At 40.9% G+C, this 17,809-nt stretch overlaps 1 protein-coding gene across 1 annotated transcript in view; it reads right to left on the minus strand.

Annotated features, from left to right (window-relative positions):
• LOC119743591 (pinopsin-like) overlaps positions 1-16,499 on the minus strand; it is a 31,782-nt gene extending 15,283 nt beyond the window's left edge. Inside the window, exons 1-2 of the mRNA XM_038220005.1 lie at positions 15,858-16,499; positions 7,247-7,441 (exon numbers count right to left, since the gene is read on the minus strand). Coding sequence (XP_038075933.1) covers positions 7,247-7,441; positions 15,858-16,191 — 529 coding nt within the window. The 5' untranslated portion in view covers positions 16,192-16,499. The remainder of the gene's footprint in view (positions 1-7,246; positions 7,442-15,857) is intronic.
• Between the last annotated feature and the right edge of the window lie 1,310 nt (positions 16,500-17,809).

A 17,809-nucleotide genomic window follows, 5' to 3' on the forward strand; every position in this document is an offset into this window, starting at 1 on the left:
TTTTTCCAGTAGTAAGGCTAAACCGGAAGAGAAGTTTATATCGATGCTACTCACCCCTTTCTCTCTGCCATTTGTGAAATACAAACAAAAAGAGCGATAAGAAAAGGGAGAAGAGCGCCCTCTAACGTCTGATCAAAGTCCAGCCCCTCCCTTTCCGAATATGCAATAGACTGCTTTCCCCCTCCCCCCTCCCCCCAAGAAAAATGGGTACCGCTAGCTAGCTCCCATTGAAAGCCATTGATTGGATCACATGTCCGCTCGCAGCAAAATAATAATCAAATAAGGTAAACCGTCTGAATATAATACTGGATATCCTTGCGAAAAGTGCTGGGGAACGCCCATGATCTCGTTTAGAATAAAATCTCTAAATCAAAAACCTTGTGTTTCCTAAGCGCGTTTAATTTGAAAAATAAAACTACCGCGAATAATTATTCCCCATCGTGGCTTCTGATAACACTTCTCGGGCAATACCTGGAGTACTTCAATGTACCCGAAGTAATTCCATTAAGAGATAGCTCGAAAGAACATCAATACGTATTCCAGGTATTTTTTTCCGTCTCACATCTGATTGAGCTGCCTCTCTGTAGCTGTCCAAAGTTAAAGAGGTCCTATGCGTATTTTTTTTACCGTATGGACGAAAACGTGGTGTGCATGAATGATTTGAATTTTTATGTAAAGTTAGAAATTACCGATAACAATTGTACCAATTGACTGAAGTGTAATTTACGGTACCTTTTTTTTCGGACAACTTTGCAAATGTTAACCCTTAATGTGCATTTTCAGTCGCATGCGAAGTTAATGTTTGATTACTGAAGAGGAAATGAGCTTTACTGAACTCGTTTTGCTCGCTTAAACTTACACTTTTTAGATATACCACCTCTAAATCTATACAATGTCCGTAATCTCAGCATGTTGTTGTTCGCTGAAATTCATTATGGCGATACAAATGGATCCTGCTTCAATCTTGATGACAAATTCAATTCAATAATTGGTGGGGGAAAACAGGTTTCATAATTCTATTACATCTGCCTACGTCAACTCTAATCAATTTAGAAAACGACTACAAAGAATGAAGAGACGATTACATATCATGCAATGTAATTCCAGATGCTGCTCTTTGACTTTCTCAGCACTTCTGTATTTTTGTGAAAAGACGGGTCGCGGATATTTATCACACGTTATCTTTTAGGGCTCTTTTGAGACAAGTATAATTCAAGGATACAACATCACACCGCCCCCAAAGAAAGATATTTGGCAGCTACGACGACTTTATTGGGATTTTTTTATGGCTTCTAGCTTCTTTGAAAAAATGAATGAAAGAAGTAGTATTTTTTAATGGAAGCAAAATTATACCTCATTGTTTCAGGATTTTGTTGTGAACAATGAGATGTCACTCAACGGTACTATTTTGTCCGTATCCTGCAGCAGACCTGTCACTAGCGCCCGTGACCTTGGAACTATTATCACGTCAAACCTTAGAATGCAAAACCAGGTCAACAACATATGCCGCTCTTCTTACCTAGCTCTCCACAAGATAGGACACATTCGAAATTTCCTCGACCAACAAACGACGGAAAAGCTTGTCCATGCTTTTATCTCTTGCCGTCTCGATTTCTGCAATAGTCTCCTACACTGTATTCCTGATTCTCAAACCTCGAAACTTCAGCGCATCCAGAATTCCGCCGCCAGACTTGTTACACGTACATCATCCAGGCAACATATAACCCCTATTCTTCGCACCCTTCATTGGCTACCTGTCAATGAGCGAATCGCCTTCAAGATTCTACTCCTAACTCACAAATGCATCCACGGCTCAGCACCAGCATACCTTCGTGAACTTATTCAAGTATACCAGCCACAACGCACCCTCCGTTCTAGCTCAACATTGCTGCTCAGTACACCGGTCACTCGCACTAAGACTTATGGACATCGTTCCTTCATGCATGCATCACCATCGCTTTGGAACTCTCTCCCACACCATATTAGAACTGTCGATGCCGAAAATGAATTTAAAACACTCCTTAAAACTTACCTGTTCCATTAATTGCTTTTAATTGTTGTTTCCTGTGAAGCGTATCGAGACCTCGGTGTGATGCGCTATATAAAAACTGTGTTATTATTATTATTATTATAGCTCATCTTTCCCATAGATTATAGCGTGCCTTTCACATGAGAAGCGAATATTTATCTCTGAAAATGTTTTTTTAATTTTTTTAATTTTTTTAAACGTTTTTCGTATTACCTTGTTTAATAATAATAATATTTATAACAAAGCATTTGTAAGGCGCACAGTATCTGGAAATAGTAGTCATTTAAAGGCGCCGGTCAGTGAAAAGTCAGTGTGTGTGAAGGTAGAGGTCATTATGTGTGAGAAAGAAACTGATTGAAGAGGTGGGTCTTTAGTTGGCGTGTGAAGAGAGATAATTGGTGTATTGCCCTTAACTCGTCTGGTAACGAGTTCCAGAGACGTGGTATAGAGCTGGAAAATGCACGGTCTCCGTAGGTCACCAAACGAGTTTTCGGGACAAACAGTATACTGGGTGACGACCTCAGACCTGGTCTCGGTTGAAGATGTTGTACCATTTCCTTCAGATACAGTGGGGCTAATCCATGAAGAGCTTTGAATGTAAGTAGGAGAACTTTGTAGTGTTTGCGGTACTGGGTTGGTAACCAATGAAGTTTGCACAAGACGGGTACGTGTTATGTGGCAAGATGATTTCCTTCTTGTGAGTGCGGCAGAGTTCTGGACAAGTTGGAGAAGATTATTCGTATGTTGTGGTAGCCCTACAGGTACCAGTAGACTATTGCAAAAATCTAATCTGGATGATATAAAAGTATGAATGAGTTGTTCTGCAGCAGATGATATATAAGGGTCATTCCATGTCAGACCCATGCACTTTTTTACCTCATGTCTTCCGATTTTGATAAAAATTGCTGTGCTTGTAGGTCCTGATGAGCAATGAATGCACACCAATTTTTAGCCCGATCCGACCTACCATATGGTCAGGGCAGAAACCACAAAAAACGGACATTTTTAGAGTAAAATATCACCCTTTTGGTAGAAATATGTCAAAACCATGTCAATTTTCATCGAATATATGCGAATTTGGTATCAAAATAATAAGAATTGCATGCTCAAATCAACTCTTTTGTCAAAATTAAATTTTGTGAAAAGTAGGTCACGTGACCTTTAATAGTTTATCGTGACCTTTGACCCAATTTATGTACTAATGTATCATTCCGAAAATCAACAAACTGAAAATGACTTGATAGAGCATGTCTTCCTCTATCAGAATCCACTAAAAATCAATTGGGGTCTTTAAAATCTTCAACTTTATGACTATTTTTGTACAGTTGGTAGGTTACAAATTAGTCAATTTGTCAATTAGCCCCTCGAGCCCCCCCCCCCCCCACCGGTTCCACTGATAATTAGTTATCCCACGAGTGCGCTTTGAATTGAGGCCCCCCCCCACCCACCCACCCGGTGCCACTGATAATTAGTTATCCCACGAGCGCGCTTGGAATATGAAACAATGGAATGCTGCTGTGACCCTTATGCCACCCGACGCACTACATTATTCCGTGTAACACGAGCGCAAGTGGGATAATGAATTTATCTTCAAGCAAACTTGACGTCGAATGCTCGAGAGTCTATTGTCATCAGCAGTTACTGTTTAGGGTACGCAACAGCTCTATGCTTTTTACCCGGACCCAGTACAGTGGACACACATCCAGGTGAAATTTATCTCGAAGGAAAAAAAATGCCAAGTCTGTGAGACTCATTAAATTTCAAGAAGCGTAGTGATGAATGAGTAAGGTAACCTTGATTGCGATATTGAGTATTATCTTCAAGCAACCTTGAATCCTAGACCCTGACTAGTCCATCTTCATGTATAGCAACAACAGTGTGATTTGATATAATACTGCACAGCTATATTGTGCCCCAGATATCGAATGTACATGTACATGTATGTATTGTGTTCTTTTTATTTGCTGTTGAACGGTCCGATACACTATGTACCTACATCCCTCGCCACGTACAATGTACGCATTCGACGTCAAGTTTGCTTGAAGATAAATTCGTTATGGCTCGTGGAACATGGAATAATGTAGTGCGTCAGGTGGCGTATGGGTCACAGCAGCATTGCATTGTTTCATATTCCAATATTCCAAGCGCGCTCGTGGGATAACTAATTATCAGTGGCACCGGGGGGGGGGGGGGTTGGGGGGTTGGGGGTGTGGTGGGGATCGAGGGGCTTGAACCCACCCCCCTCCAAGGTTGTCAATTTGTTTGTTGTTTGATTTTTTTCAATCTTCTACAGAAATTTGACAACAAAAAAGCTATGAGCCCCCCCCCCAAAGCAAAATCCTGGGTGCGCCACTGCTGATAATTTATATTATGAGTCTGGTTATACCTCATCAGCCCTAAACATGAGAAATTCCCAAACCAAGATTAATTTAAGTACCTTTAGAAACAGGATAGTAAGTTGTGTGGGTGGATTTCTAATGTAAAGTCTGTAAATTGACTCATTTGTAACCCACCAACTGTACAAAAATAGTCATAAAGTTATAAATTTTGAAGACCCCAATTGATATTTAGTAGATTCTGATAGAGAAGACATGTTCTATCAAGTCATTTTCATTTCGTTGATTTTCGGAATGATACATTATTACATAAATTGGGTCAAAGGTCACGATAACATATTAAGAGGTAACGTGACCTTCTTTTCACAAAATTTAGTTTTGACAAAAGAGTTGATTTGAGCATGCAATTCTTATTATTTTGATACCAAATTCGCATATATTCGATGAAAATTGACATGGTTTTGACATATTTCTACCAAAAGGGTGGTATTTTACTCTAAAATTTCCGTTTTTTCTGGTTTCTGCCCTGACCATATGGTAGGTCGGATCGGGCTAAAAATTGGTGTGCATTCATTGCTCATCAGGACCTACAAGCACAGCAATTTTTATCAAAATCGGAAGACATAAGGTAAAAAAGTGCGTTGGTCTGACATGGAATGACCCATTAGTGAGTTTCTTACTGTTGCTACGTCAAAGATGCATGTAAGAGGACTGACAAATAGAAGAGACATGTTATTCAAGGTTCATTGACTTGTTGACACCAAGATAGCGGGCATCAGAGCATCTCCTATGTCAGAGATGTTGACTTTGTGTCTGAGGCGCTGAGAGCAAATGACAACTGTGTTTTATCTGTATTGAATTATTTGAGGAGATTGGCTGTCTTCCACTTGAGGATGTCTTTCAGGCATGTTTCAAGAATATGGTGTGTTATTATACAAATAATGAATGTTTGTGAGTGCAATGGTAAGAATAATTTCATGAGGTGACAGATGAAATGTTCCATTCCACGAGGCGAAGCCGAGTGGAATGGAACATTTCATCTGACACCGAATTAAATTATTCTTTCTATTGCACGAACATGAAACATTCATTATTATATAACACCTGAATAAATCCTCGTCATCTGATTGGTTGACTTTTAATAGCCAATTATTAAAGTTAATTTTTTTTTACAAGTTTGACAAGTGCAGAGTTATCATATTTAATTTATGCAAACTGTTCAACAGGTTGAGAATATCATATTCAATTTGTCTTAATTAAAAACTTTTCCATAAGTTTAGAACTCAAACAGTTCAATAAGTTCAGAACTTTTATTGCCAATTTAAACACCACAGCGCCACCATCGGCAACATGTGCAGTGACAGTGCAATGGTACTTCTAATCACAGTGCAATAGTACTTCCATTGTACTGTGCGCTGCGCGCCACGCGAGCGCCGTGCAATGGTATGGATAATTCAATGACATGTGATCAACGATCCACCAATCAGATGACGGGGATTTATTCAGGTGTTGTATAACGTGTCATCACCAGGAGAAATTGGACACGGTGGCAAAGAGTTGTGTATCATCTGCATAAAAACGAGAGTGTAGGCCATGACATGTTTGTGATATTGGGTATCCGTCTTTGGTTTATTTTCGCGTTGTGTTTGTTTTGAAATTGGATATCCTGTAGATAGCCTTACATGGTTATCCAAACTTTCTCTAGTAACTCGACTTTGATTAGCATTTTCCATGAATGTGCACAGCTTTGCCCCGTTTCATTTAATCTTGCTTATTTTTTTTATACTCTTCAAGGCAACTACTAGCTCCCGGCGCTGGACCTTACTTTTCAGGTGTGAGTGCGTGTGACTACAAATTCGTATCCTTGTGGAGACACACACACAATAGGGAACAAAACATTGTAAAGGTCTCCACAGGGCAATTTCTATAGATGAATACGTCTCCACAAGAATTTCACGAAGTAGATATATGGATTTTACTCAAAAACTAGGAATTTCCAAGGTAGGTTGATCCGTCGCAAATGGAAGAGTTTTAGAAAAGGGATATTTAGTCCAAATTTCAGCCCAGGAGATTAATTCTGGTTAAAATAAAAGCATTTTGAAACTGCAATTTCAAACTCGAAAACTTTACTACACGAGAACAAAGAAATGTCTCCACAAGGATACAAATTCCAGAATGGGTGCTTTGCTCCGTTTGCACGTCTCGACTGTGCTCCGCTTCTTTCCACTTTGCACTTATTTGTTCTGCACTTAAGACCTGCATTTTGAAGCTGAAATGCTGTGGAACACTTATAAGCGTTTTGGTTTGGAGACTGCAGTTGCTGTACACGAGGTTGAGGGCTTTGCTAATACAGGAAAAAAAACCGGAGACGGGATCCCAACGTAAATGTCACGACGGCGGATAATACATTTTGTGAACAGTGCTATAGTAGCATTTAACGCTGGCTTAAGATTGGTTGAAGCACGGCGTTGAGTTTCAATCAATTCCCGCAAGGGACAGGTCGGCGAGTTCACTGGAATCGTGAATTGATTGACGATTCCGGCCAGTTCTCCTGGCTACGATGCTTCAGGCAACTCAGAAGAAGAGGATCTCAATATTTTAAATAACAAAAGGGTGAAAGCCTTTAACACCGTTTAAGATAGACAAGCGTTCCAGAGTTGCGCTGATCGAAATTCTTCTGTAGCAGCAGCGATTTCTTCAAGCGTTTTTTTTTACTGTTAGATTTACCACCATTAAATAGCTTTAATTGCCATTTGGCTTTTCGGGATGTGGTGGTGGTGGTGGTGGGGGGGGGGGTGTCGATCGACCCCGCCCCCATCGATACGCCCCTGGATTCGACCAAGAATAAATGATTAAGGGCATAAATACACTGTTTACCAACCTGTTCCGGTTCCCTCCAAGACGTATGAATTCCAGCCTATAGCTGGAGGCAGTGATACAATCAAGGAGTAGGCCCACGTCAGGGCAATGAATAGCAAGGCCAGGCGCGTGGTCATCTTTTGGGCAGTGAAGGGACGCACAACCAGGCAGCATCGGTGGACTGACACGGCGGCCAATGACACAATCTGCTCGGTTCCTAAAGGGACAGAGACAGGAAAATGTTATAACACGGAGCCATTCTGGTTAAGAGTTCATTATGAAATGCGCCCGAACAATAGTAACGTTCAAATGGCTTCGAACAGCGGGATTGGTGGAACTTTAAACTCGTCCCCAAGGCGTTTAGCAGTACGCTTCTGCGAGCCGCTATCTCCTATTGACAACGAGGTCGAAGTAGACCCTGGGAACGATGTTGGTTGAACTTTTTAAACTTTGAAAAGAAAACAGGGGTTGACTTTAATGGAATTGTTTGATAGAAAATATTATTTGTATTTCTATAGACAGATCGTGGAAATCGAGCGCACCTGAAAAAGGCTTGTGATTTCCCCCAAATGCTAAACAGTAAACGAAAACAACGAAAAACCAAGGTTCTCAAAAAACGCGGTTGAGAAACTATACACAGTTTCAACTTTACAAACAAAAACAATACATCAGGTCATGTGAACTGCATTATTACATGAACAAAAATGTGTACCCTAACTAGGGCAAATAGTTCAAAGCTTTCTTTCATATACCGGTATGGCCGACTTCCATTCAAAACTGAAATTATTTAGTAGGGTCTCGATAAGACAAGACAAAAGAATTTTATGCATAATGCACAAAACAATAGACTCGTTTGCATATCAATGAAACTTATTACCATATCAATGGATTATGTTAGCATAATAAAAGAGCGCACTGGCGTATGGAAGTTTTATCGGACAAAGGAAGGGTCTGGAAATTTTATTGGACAAAGGGAGGACCCACCCCCTAGATTGAATATCGGACAGAGGAAGACTTGAAATGGAATATCGGACAGAGGAAGACTTGAACTGAAATATCAGACAGAGGAAGACTTGAACTGGAATATCGGACAGAGGAAGACTTGAACTGGAATATCGGACAGATGACGACTTGAGTTGGAATATCGGACAGATGAAGACTTGTGTTGGAATATCGGACAAAAGGGAGACGCTGGATGGAATATATGGTACAAAGACAGGTGTCAAACGTTTGAAAATGAAGTATCATTTGTATTCATTCAAGCAGTGTGCTAACAGTGAATGAAAAAATAAAAATGGTCACACCAACAGAGCGCCAATTAAGTCAACTCGCTGGAAATCGCGTGAAAAAAATGTTTTTACTCCGGGGAAAATGGAGTAGTAGTGCAGTTGGGGCAGTATAGGTAGTGCCTGCTCCTTTTTGTACACGTTTTACGGGGAAATGTGGGGGCGGGGGCGGTTGGAGGAGCAATGAGGATCCATTGTAAAGGGTATTCAATAGAAAAGAGAATTAGCGGATGCATTGTGTAGGGATTATATAATGAATTTGTTTGTCATTTTGGATTAATGGCATAGGTCGGACGGCGATCGGAACAATAGGCTCATTATACTTAGCAAAGCAACATTAATTAGGCAAGCCATTAAAAGATGCCAGTGTATTTCAGGCCTGTATACAATACGTTTCAATTATACTATAATTCATGATGGGCTTAGGATGACATTAACGGTACCCGGTTTGCTTTTTACATGGTCACTGTGGACAAGGTTTTTCGTGGAAAGCTTTGTTAATGCACATGTAGTTGGAACCTGTATATAAGTATAATGAGCCTATTGTTCCGATCGCCGTCCAACCTATGCCATTCATCCAAAATGACAAATTCATATATAATCACTACACATTGCATCCGCTAATCCTCTTTTCTATTGAATACCCTTTACAATGGATCCTCATTGCTCCTCAAACCGCCCCCCCCCTACATTTCCCCGTAAAACGTGTACAAAAAGGAGCAGGCACTACCTATACTGCCGTCACTGCGCTACTACTCCATTATCCCTAGAGTAAAAACATTTTTTCACGCGATTTCCAGCGAGTTGATTTAATTGGCGCTCTGTTGGTGTGGCCTCCATTTTTATTTTTTCATTCACTGTTAGCACACTGCTTGAATGAATACAAATGATATTCTTAGTCATTTTCAAACGTTTGACATCTGTCTTTGTACCATATATTCCATCCAGCGTCTCCCTTTTGTCCGATATTCCAGCTCAATTCTTCCTCAGTCCGATATTCCAGCTCAAGTCTTCCTCAGTCCGATATTCCAGCTCAAGTCTTCATCTGTCCGATATTCCAGCTCAAGTCTTCATCTGTCCGATATTCCAACTCAAGTCTTCATCTGTCCGATATTCCAGCTCAAGTCTTCATCTGTCCGATATTCCAGTTCAAGTCTTCCTCTGTCCGATATTCAATCTAGGGGGTGGGTCCTCCCTTTGTCCAATAAAATTTCCAGACCCTTCCTTTGTCCGATAAAACTTCCATACGTCAATGCGCTCATTTATTATGCTAACACAATCCATTGATATGGTAATTGGTTTCATTGATATGCAAATGAGTCTATTGTTTTGTGCATAATGCATACAATTCTTTTGTCTTGTCTTATCGAGACCTCACACATTACTAGCATTGACAAATTCATGGAACATATTTTGTTTTTTTTCAAATTTTCTAAAATGAATTCCCTAAAAAATAACGCCTGCAGAAATATAGGCCTTTAATGATCATTGACCGCGGTAACACCATTGTATCCGAGCCTTTTTAATAATCTTATTTAAACTTTTGGTGATGATGGATACAGCATTAGATTATTCCCAGGGAGAATAAAAATGGCATAGACACACCCCTCTCCTCTTGTTTGCTTGCATATGCAAGGTTTCTCTAACTGCTCCATAATTATGTATAAAAGTAATATCCGTTTACTCCCTGAGCTATTTTCTGCGGTGGTTAGACAAAAGGCTTACAACAGCCATGTTTATAGCGATGATTCATACTTCAATAACTTGTAATGCTAACTGTAACTCGATCATATCAATTAGTATTTATATCATCCTTTGTAACGACAAGCTATATAAGATTCACTTATATTTTGTTTGAGATTTCTCACTCACGAGGTTCCAGGGCACGTCATTCATGTTTTCTACAGTCTGCCAGAGTAGGCTGTGACGAACTGCCCATTTATATTCCAACGGGCACCCTCATCTCATCTTCATATGCCAAAACAGCCTGTTTTTCTAGACATCCAATAAGGCAATTTATAAAATTGGACAGGTGCTTCTATTTCCAGCGTCCGGAGATTTCATCTCTTATCTGGTATAGCCAATTAGGGGATGAATTTAGACTGTCCGTGGTTTTCGTTAGGATCATCATTATGTTCCCCACGCTTATTCCGTTATCCAGCAATCATCGAAGTTTATTGCAAGCTGATGCAGATGCCGGTCTCACTGCGTAGGAAATCATTTTTGAAGGCTTCAATTCAATCTTGAACGATCTGTAGAGATGGGCAGGAATATTGACGATGGCATTGGAGATAATAGTATTCTGGTAATGGATGCAAGCGTGAAGGAATACCAGCAGTCTTCTTTGATTCGCTGAGAAAATTACGATGGGAACAGCGACCGAGCATCGTATTAAAGTGGAGGATTTCTCGTATGATCCGCTGTTATACACTTGTTCTAATAAGAAACTTCAATTCCCATTGTTTTTATGATGATTCCTCCATCTAGTCAAAATACCAAGACACATCTTACCCCGTGATTTTCCGCTATAAACTTATAATAGCTAACTTCTACCCCATGGAGACAGTATAGGCAACACAGAGCAAGATGCTGCGGAAGCAGATATTGTGTCCCCCTTGAAATAATATATATATATATATATATATATATGGGGTATCCTCCAATTGCTATCTCTCATTGCTTATTAGGGATCAATAATTACGACGAAGTTCTGACCAGGCGCGGTTCTACGGGGGGGGGGGAGGCTAGGGGGGGGGGGCTGAAGCCCCCCCCCAAATTTTGTCTAGCCCCCCCAAAATAAATTCCGTAAAAAAAAAAAAAAAGCATTTGCAAAAAGAAGGATTGTGATGTACATGCGAACGGTCTCCCCCTAAAGAAGAAATAGCCGTGACAAGGGTGCATTAGTTAATATAGTGTGAATGATTTTAGGATTTTATTGGCGCTCCCCATTGAAAATATGGCATGAGCCCCCCCCCCCCCCCCCCCCCCCCCATTTTCGGAGGCCTAAGTGTCTGGAAAAAATAACCGGTCAACATTTCAGCATGCTCCCTGAAAAAATTCTGGATCCACTGTGCTAGCCCCCCCAAAATATTGGTTCTAGAACCGCGCCTGCGACGAACGTCATCATTCCATAGCGGTCGTTACTCGCCATCATTAAGTGTCCATGAAATTAGACTGGTTAATGCCAATTCGTCCTTGCAATCTGCGTACAGCACATCGTAAAGTGACAATCAGTTCGCTGATCTGAAGTGCCTGAGAAATGGCGTTATTATTGTATGACAGCTTTTTCCCTTCTATCAAACTTCGTTTTCGAGAGAAGTAAAAATAAGTGCGCGCGATCGCTTATTGTAATCATGACAGGTGTTACTCCGCCTATTGTAAGAAATGTCAAAAGGGAATCCGAAAAAGAACCGATACTTTGGTATTTATTGTCCTGGGAAGTAGTCTTTATTCGCAAGATTTGAAGGTTTGCATGGTGGAGATATAGCAATAAAATCAAGAATTACGGTAGCACCTTGTAGCAAATCTCTTTTGTGAGTTTGTGGGGTTCTGGAAAGAACCGAGGGAAACCCAACGTTTCGGACAGCATGCTCTGCCCGTCGTTAGTCACCTGACGACGGGCAGAGTAAGGCCAAAATAAATAATAAGTCGGTCTCTGGTCAGCGCGCGCGTCGATTTTAATCATGCGCGTCGATCTTTTTTTTTCTCCAAAATGTTCCGCGGTAGCTCCAACAGCGCCCTCTATTTCCGCACCTCCTCAATTTTTTTTTACCAAAGAGCACCAAGGAATGGGAAATTGCATCAAGGCAAATGATCGAAAGCACCATGGCAAATTATGGAGGACACCAATGTACATGAGGACACCAAAAAAGCAAAATAGTACCCCACCTTGTCTGTACAATCCAAGCTTGAAGAAAAAAAAAAAAAGCCGCGTGGCCGCGTCAATTCCGGAACTTTGGTCTGACCAGAGACCGAATATTTTTTTTTGGGCCTAAACTGTCCGAAGCGTTGAGTTCCCCCGGTTCTTTTCATAACCTCACAGATCATAAAGAGATATGTCGTATGTAAATCCTTACCTTTATTCATAAAGGACACATTTTCTCTCTTTTCAGTCGGGGGGGGGGGGGGACTGGTTTTCTTTTTTTAATACACGTGACCCTTCTTGTATCTGAATTACGACTTGCTCAGCGTCACTAGAAATATATTCCACGTTCTTTTAATCCTCTGTAACAGATTGCGTACCCTGAATACACATGTCCCCTGTTAAGAAATACATCGTTCCTTCTTAGTGCTGTTTCTACAACCGTTTTTGTTGCCCATGCATACTTTGACACAGATTTTCCCTTTTGAAAAAAAAAATCAATGCAATTTCCTTAAAGAATAAGGGAGATTACAGAATACGTGCCTCAGCGCGCTGCTTACTGATATTACAACACAGCAAAACCCTGTCCAGATATTTGTTCAACTCCATGCAAGTTGTAAGAACGAGCGCATACCGGTGTCACATGAAAATCCGACTCCTATGAAAATCGGACCATTTTCCCCTATTATTGGTTAATCCCTCGCACGTGACAGGTCACTCCCCCATAATGATCCTAAATATAGCATATCATCGTACTTACGGCATGCGCCTTACTACTAACGAGTCCACATTTCATGGAGTCGGATATTCACGCTTCACCGGTACCATGTAGCCGGCTAGTGACACCAACAATTCAACGCCCTTTCAATATTAGCTGCAAAGGTAAGAAAAGAAACCAAAAACGGCCTCGCTCTAAACGTCTGCACAGATGGTAATCAGAAGCAGGTTGATTAATTCCTAGCGTCTTGTATAATTATAGCTTATACATGTACCAGAACTATAGCACGTTGTTGATGATACTCAAGAAGGCAAGGTCTACAAACCGCAGTGTGATCACATTGTAGACGCTCACAGGTACTTTGGTCTTAAAGGGATATTAACATACTGCGCTGTAGACGCACTGTCCGATCGTCGCGTTCACGGCTACTGTTCATGTTACCAATGATTTAAAGTCGCTCTCCCCGTTATATTTTCGAGCTGCATCCCGCCAAAACAGATTTTTGCTTTTAAACTGCTATTTTCTAGCCCCCTCCCCCCCCTCAAGAAACCATTTGAATGAAACATCAAACAACAAATCCTGCCACATTTAATTATGGAATATTAAATTTTACTTAACAGATTTCGAATTATTTGCGACACGACAAACCAAAAGCAAACGCAAAGCAAATACAAGTTTTAAAGTGCTGAAAACGTCAACAGGCGAAAAATAAAAATAACGCCTTTTCCTTTTCAATAAAACGTACACATTGGCATTTCGTAGAGTAGAGCAGAGCAATTATATATAGCCGAAAGATATACAAGTTGTGGCAGCGGCCGTAGGGATTTGCGAGGTTTCCCATTACCCATCCGCCGTTGGCTTTTCCTTTAGTGATATCTGCTGACAGTTGTACCATTTGTAGTATTTGCCGTTGGCTGTTGCAGGCATACGAGCAAAAAGCTCTACGGTGCGAGTAGCCGTCACCTTACAAGAAACCATTGTCGCTATCCAAAATAATGAGTAGCGCAGCCTGCGGGTCATTTAATACTGGCCATATATGTTCAGTTGGGCAATAACACTGAAATATGATCCGTCGTCCATGCGCTGTTGCAGTTACAACATGTCAGAAAATCAATCGGCCGATCGGAAAACTGAAATGATCAAAATTCCACCCAAAGAATAATTTATATTCAATTATTCTTCGAAGTTTCAGATTCAATATAAGGTCTCAATACAATCAAAATAATGAAGCATTGTTTTGTTGATGCATGCGGCGGGAAGACAGTCAGGTACCGTTGCCTCCAGGCGCACCGTTGGCGATCATAAAAGGTCGTCTTTTAAAAATTACGAGACAAAAATTTACATTCGTTAATAGTTGATCGTCAAATTACGTAGACTGATTCTAGTACTATCTTTCTAGTCCATTTGATTAGAGACACTCTTGTTAATGTTGATTACAATTATTAATGATCCTCATAGTCCAATGCGTACACCACGCTTTGAATTATTTTATTTGCTTAATTGACTTGAGTCAATTTAAACAGAAACGATTAGTTTCAACTCCTCCGAAAAGGCGATCGTAGCTACAGAGATAAGATCAAAAAAAAAAAAAATAAGTCGGACTCTGGTCAGCGCGCGCGTCGATTTTAATCATGCGCGTCGATCTTTTTTTTTTTCAAAATGTTCCGCGGTAGCTCCAACAGCGCCCTCTATTTCCGCACCTGCTCAATTTTTTTTTACCAAAGAGCACCAAGGAACGGGAAATTGCACCAAGGCAAATGATCGAAAGCACCAAGGCAAATTATGGAGGACACCAATGTACACGAGGACACCAAAAAAGCAAATTAGTACCCCACCTTGTCTGTACAATCCAAGCTTGAAGAAAAAAAAAAAAAAAAAAAAAAAAAAAAAAAAAGCCGCGTGGCCGCGTCAATTCCGGAACTTTGGTCTGACCAGAGACCGAATATTATTTTTTTGGCCTAATCTTCAATGTTTTTTTGACAAAAATGACCCCCCAAAAGCTTACCAAACACGTCGCGCAATTCTAGCTCCTTAAGGAATTATGAGAGATATCACATTACGTGGCAAGTAGAAATGGCATGATAAATCTGAACGACTGTATGCTCTATGAAGAAAATGTATGGCTTCGCTGTCCCGTATTGGGCCGTGGGCCAAAGCCTGTAACGTGTTTCGTCTTAACTTTATAGTGGCATTTTAATTTCTCGGTTATAAGTAGTTTGGAACATGTTAATGGTGCGCAAGGTGGGGTTCGAACCGGGGCAAAAAGTGGCGAAAGGCCCAACTTGGCCCCTCTATCGTATACTCAATGAACTTGTTAAAAGTATTAATACTAGGAGTTGCCACAACAAGACTAGAACTTCTTACCAGAGGCTAAAAGGGGAAAAAAATGAAACCTAGAAACAAAGGAACCCCTCAAAAAATTGTTTGGTTTCCCATGTCTCACTGGGGTGAGCAACCGCCTCACGGAACACAGACGGCGCCAAGAGTGTTTTGTAAACTATACAATTTCGCTAGATCTGCGATTCAAAGACAAATGTGTGCTTCTACGTTAGAGGGCAGTGATTTTGTATTGCTATATTTTAGACATGAATAAATCTTAATTAATTGAAATTACAATGAATACCCTCTTATACATCCGCATATTGTATTGATTTCCCTTGTTTTGTTTTTTTTTTAATTTTACTTTTAAACAGATCGTCTATCCTCTAAAAGCGACTTGCGGATTTGTTCGTGTAACACAAGTTGCAATTCACACTACGGAACTCACCACACACCGTGACGATGAAAGCGTACCAGGTACAGCCGCCGGCACCAAATAACCACCTGCGGGCGACATTAGCGGCGAAGGTGAACGGACTTCCGAAAAGAGACACACTCAGGTCACCCAAGCAGATATTGATTAGGAACAGGTTGACCGGATTTTGTAGCGTCTTGTACCTAGCGTACAACACCAGCACCAGTCCATTATTGAAGATACCGAAGAAGGTGAGGAGACCCAAGTAGACTGCGGTGACATCGTAGACTGCCCCGGGGATACGGCCGTAGAACCCCTCAGGCGAAGCTGGTGTTGATCCAGTAGGGCCGTCCAAGGTAGCGTTCATGATTAAACGCTGCACTCTCACAAACCGTAATTTCTGTGGAGAGCGATCTGCTCGCGTCAAAGCGGTGGAGACAACTGATTCAGTCACCGAGAGAGAAAACAAGTGCTGAATCTGACTTGACGATTTCCATTTATAGATCTACATCGGAATCAGCGGCCGCACTGTAGATTCCCTCATTACTAATGTAAGGCTTCAGTTTGCTCGCCTATCACGGCTCATGGCCATGCGCAAGACACGCGCGTTCGGCACAGACTTCAATACAGTCAGTGCGACAGTTCCGGATCACTTTTTATACAGACCGCCATGCACCCGACCATGCTCTGAGTGTCCGTGTCCGAGTTACACGATTTCGTCGTAAAATTCGTCCTCTTCATCTTATAACCAAATATTATCACACAGACTCAATTTCTAGGGAAATAAATCCCTGCTGTTCGTTCAAGACTGAGCCCGACATATTACGGCAGATAATGATGGGATTGTGTCTTTAATGACACAAGCATGGCATTTGGCACACATTTGGCAGAGAATGTTATGAGAAAGATATTTGCCCATAGGGCCATCGCTTTTGTTAAAATCTATAGGGTAGAATAACAAGCTATGGCTGCCGTTTTGAAAATTTTGAAAATTGCTTGTTATTATTTTTCAAAGGACAAATCTGCGATGGCCCTGTTACCAAATATCATGCTTTAGACATACTCTAAAAATGCACCAAATGCCATGCTTGTATCATCAGAGGCACAATTCCCCCAAATATTTCCGCTATCTGCCCTAACAGTCGCGGATCATTTTCGACAGTTGCAGATTACGCTCTTTCCTATTTTGGTTAGGGTGTTTCACGTAGACACAAATGAAATACCACAGCGTGACAGCAACATGCTGGTTATGCTCAACAAAGTTCGTAAGTTGATCAAAATGGATGTAAATGAAAGCATTAAACTTGATTTGAATAAATAACAACGACCTAATAGTTAATTTTGCACGTGTGTGTGAAGCAGTTTTCTCGTTGCTGTCAACAAAAATAAGATTGACTTTTCTTCTGCCGTACATCGACTAATTTCTTTGTTAGCGCCTTTCACTGCTCCAAATTGGCAGTGTTGTGTAGGTGCTTGCCTATTGTCTAATTTCCATATTACTATCAGTGCTACAGTTATACGTTTTAGATGTTTACACAAGTGTAACATCTGTTTTGTTGTGTAGGCACTTGCCTATTGTCTATTTTCCATATATAAATATATATAAGTGTCACAGTTATTATGCGTAACATCTGCTTTCTGGCATGTGTAGCGATGCAGATTGAATATTCTTTTTAGCTGTTTTGGCATCATCTGTATGACAACGCCCCCACCTTTCTGTTGTTGACCTGGCTTGCTGAAGCTTAGGGCAGCATTTCTAGTGGGAATGGCTGTTATTTGTCCACTTTTCTCTAAAAATGCCTGTGAAGGAGCCTGCTAGTCTACGAGGAAAATGTCATGCGGGTAAACCAGCAATACCGTACAGCTGTAAGTTGACCCACTTTTCGTCAGTTATCATGCGGCGTTGATGTAGGCTATGGGAAAGGCACTCAATCCAACTAAACAAGCTTCTCCATCATGTGAGTTATGGGTTGGTGAAGCAGTCA

This window comes from Patiria miniata, unplaced genomic scaffold (genome assembly GCF_015706575.1).
Source record: "Patiria miniata isolate m_02_andy unplaced genomic scaffold, ASM1570657v1 HiC_scaffold_6, whole genome shotgun sequence".
NCBI lineage: Eukaryota > Metazoa > Echinodermata > Asteroidea > Valvatida > Asterinidae > Patiria > Patiria miniata.